General features: G+C 39.2%; 1 protein-coding gene across 1 annotated transcript; it reads right to left on the reverse strand.

The window, feature by feature from the left end:
• Positions 1-912: 912 nt before the first annotated feature.
• On the reverse strand, positions 913-1,995 carry OR1L1 (olfactory receptor family 1 subfamily L member 1). The gene has a single exon (XM_055269921.1). The coding sequence runs from the start codon at positions 1,993-1,995 to the stop codon at positions 913-915; it is 1,083 nt and encodes a 360-aa protein (XP_055125896.1).
• Between the last annotated feature and the right edge of the window lie 311 nt (positions 1,996-2,306).

The following is a 2,306-nucleotide window of genomic DNA, read 5'->3' on the forward strand; positions in this document are numbered from 1 at the left end:
AAATCATGTAGCATATTATCTTTGTTTTTAAGTCCAGTAGGCTGGTGCATGGTGTATCAGAAGTAGAAATTTGTTGAAAGAGCAAATGAATTCACAAATCTCTGAGTGGCAAGATAATTCATGGACTAGCAGTGACTAATATTTCTCAGAACTCACAAATGAGCAAAAGTGTTTCTTTCCTACCCAATTGGTTTTTCTGGTTAGAAGACTCTCTTAAGTCTGTTAAGGAAGAGAACTGCCCCAGCAGTTGGAGGCATCTGCTACTAAGGTTACTGGGACTTAACACACACCTCCTGGGAAAACGGTGTGGTTGAGTTTGGGTCAATTGAAATTAATGAGAGATTTAAGGTACAGTCAGCTTTGCCAGGTGGGAAGCAGGAAGAATACTGAGATGCCATACTCTTAGGAACCTGACCTGACACTGATTCACTAAGAATTATCTAGTGGGATGATTTTATTTGTTGAGACTATGACAACTATAGAAGCCAGGTTTTAATCTTTGAGGAAATGCAGAGGAAGGAGTCACAGTTCTGACATTTATAATGGGAGAAAGAGAGAGACCTCGTTATTGAGGAGCCCCTGGGCTAATACGATGAAGTGACACACACACACACACACACACACACAGAGTAGCTCAAAGACATTCAAGCAGCTTTACATTACTATACAAGAAAACCCAGCTGCATGAAAAGGGATACTCAGGAGATTACAGTGATCCAACTTAGTTTGTAGGCATTATATTGAGAAGTAGCTTCAATACATGCAATAAACATTCTTCTATAAGGAATGAAACACCATCATTGAAGGTACTATCCTTTCAGAATCTAATAATCATTTCAGAATCACATAGCCATTAATAACCTATAGTCCAGGGCAAGAGATCTGTGGTATTCTCTTAAGACTTTAGGTCTTTTACTGACATTTCATCCCGTGCATCAACTTTCCCAAACCCTGCTTCATGTCTTTGTTCCTCAGACTATAGATAAATGGATTTAGCATAGGAGTCAGTATGGTGTAGATAATTGTTGCTATTCGATCCTTGACAGTATAGTTGGAGAGGGGCTGAAAATAGACATAGCTAATGCTTCCATAAAACAGGGTCACCACTGTGAGATGAGAGCCACAGGTAGAAAATGCTTTACGCTTTCCAGCAGCTGAAGGAATCTTCAGAACAGTGATGAGGATTCTTAAATAAGAGATGACGATGCATGAAAACGGGGTCATTATGACAGCCAAGCCTTCTGTCATTACTGTGATTTCTTTGACAAAATGGGAGGAACAGGACAATTTTAGCACTGGTTGATCATCACAGAAAAAGTGATGGATGACATTGGAGGCACAGAAGATGAGTTGATTAGTCAGAAGAATGTGCAGGAGGGAGTGAAAATGTGGAATGCAGAAGGAGAGAACCAGAAGCAGGACACAGCATCTGTGACTCATAATGGTGATGTAGTGGAAGGGATTACATATGGCCACGTAGCGGTCAATGGCCATGGCTGCTAGCAGGTAACTGTCTGTGTTTCCAAAGGCTAAGAAAAAGTACATCTGGGTCAGACACTCACCATAAGAGATGGTCTTTGTCTCTGATAAGAAGTTCACCAGCATCTTAGGGATAATGACTGTCACATAGCAAATGTCAACAAAAGACAGGATGCTTAGAAAGAAGTACATGGGTGTCTGGAGACGAGTGTCTGAGTGGATGGCCAGGATGACAAGCAGGTTTCCTATCACTGTGATAAGGTAGATGGGGAGAAACACAGCAAAGAGCGGCTTCTGATCCTCAGGTTGAGAGGAGAGTCCAAGGAGGATGAATTCAGAGGGTCTTGTTAGGTTATTTCTTCCCATAGTTGTAGGTTCACTTAAAGAAAAACTAACACTGTAACAGATTCTTCCAACATCTGATACAATCTGTCCAAAATTTCTCCTTTTATTCTTCTTATCAGCAATTAAAAATTTTAAAACATTACAGTTACCTGGATTGTGGTTTCTTTCCATTAATATGGGGTATTTAGAAATTAATATATATTTTAATCTCCTTTCAGTTGCCTGCTATAAAGAAAAAAATTACAGGGAAACAGAAATGGGAAAAGGAGAAAAGAAGAGATATAGGGCAAGAGGAAGGACTGAGTGCAAGAGAATTCCCAGAAAGAGAGGAGGGGAATCCTGGATAAATTATTCTCTTCTTTTTCTATATATATTTATTGTATTCGGGGTTTTCAGTAATTAATTTATGACAGGTTAAAAAAAGTTTCATCTCTCAATTTCCAGCTGATTGAATAATGATTTCCCTTAGTTTGAATATTTCT

The sequence above is a fragment of the Symphalangus syndactylus genome, chromosome 3 (assembly GCF_028878055.3).
Source record: "Symphalangus syndactylus isolate Jambi chromosome 3, NHGRI_mSymSyn1-v2.1_pri, whole genome shotgun sequence".
NCBI lineage: Eukaryota > Metazoa > Chordata > Mammalia > Primates > Hylobatidae > Symphalangus > Symphalangus syndactylus.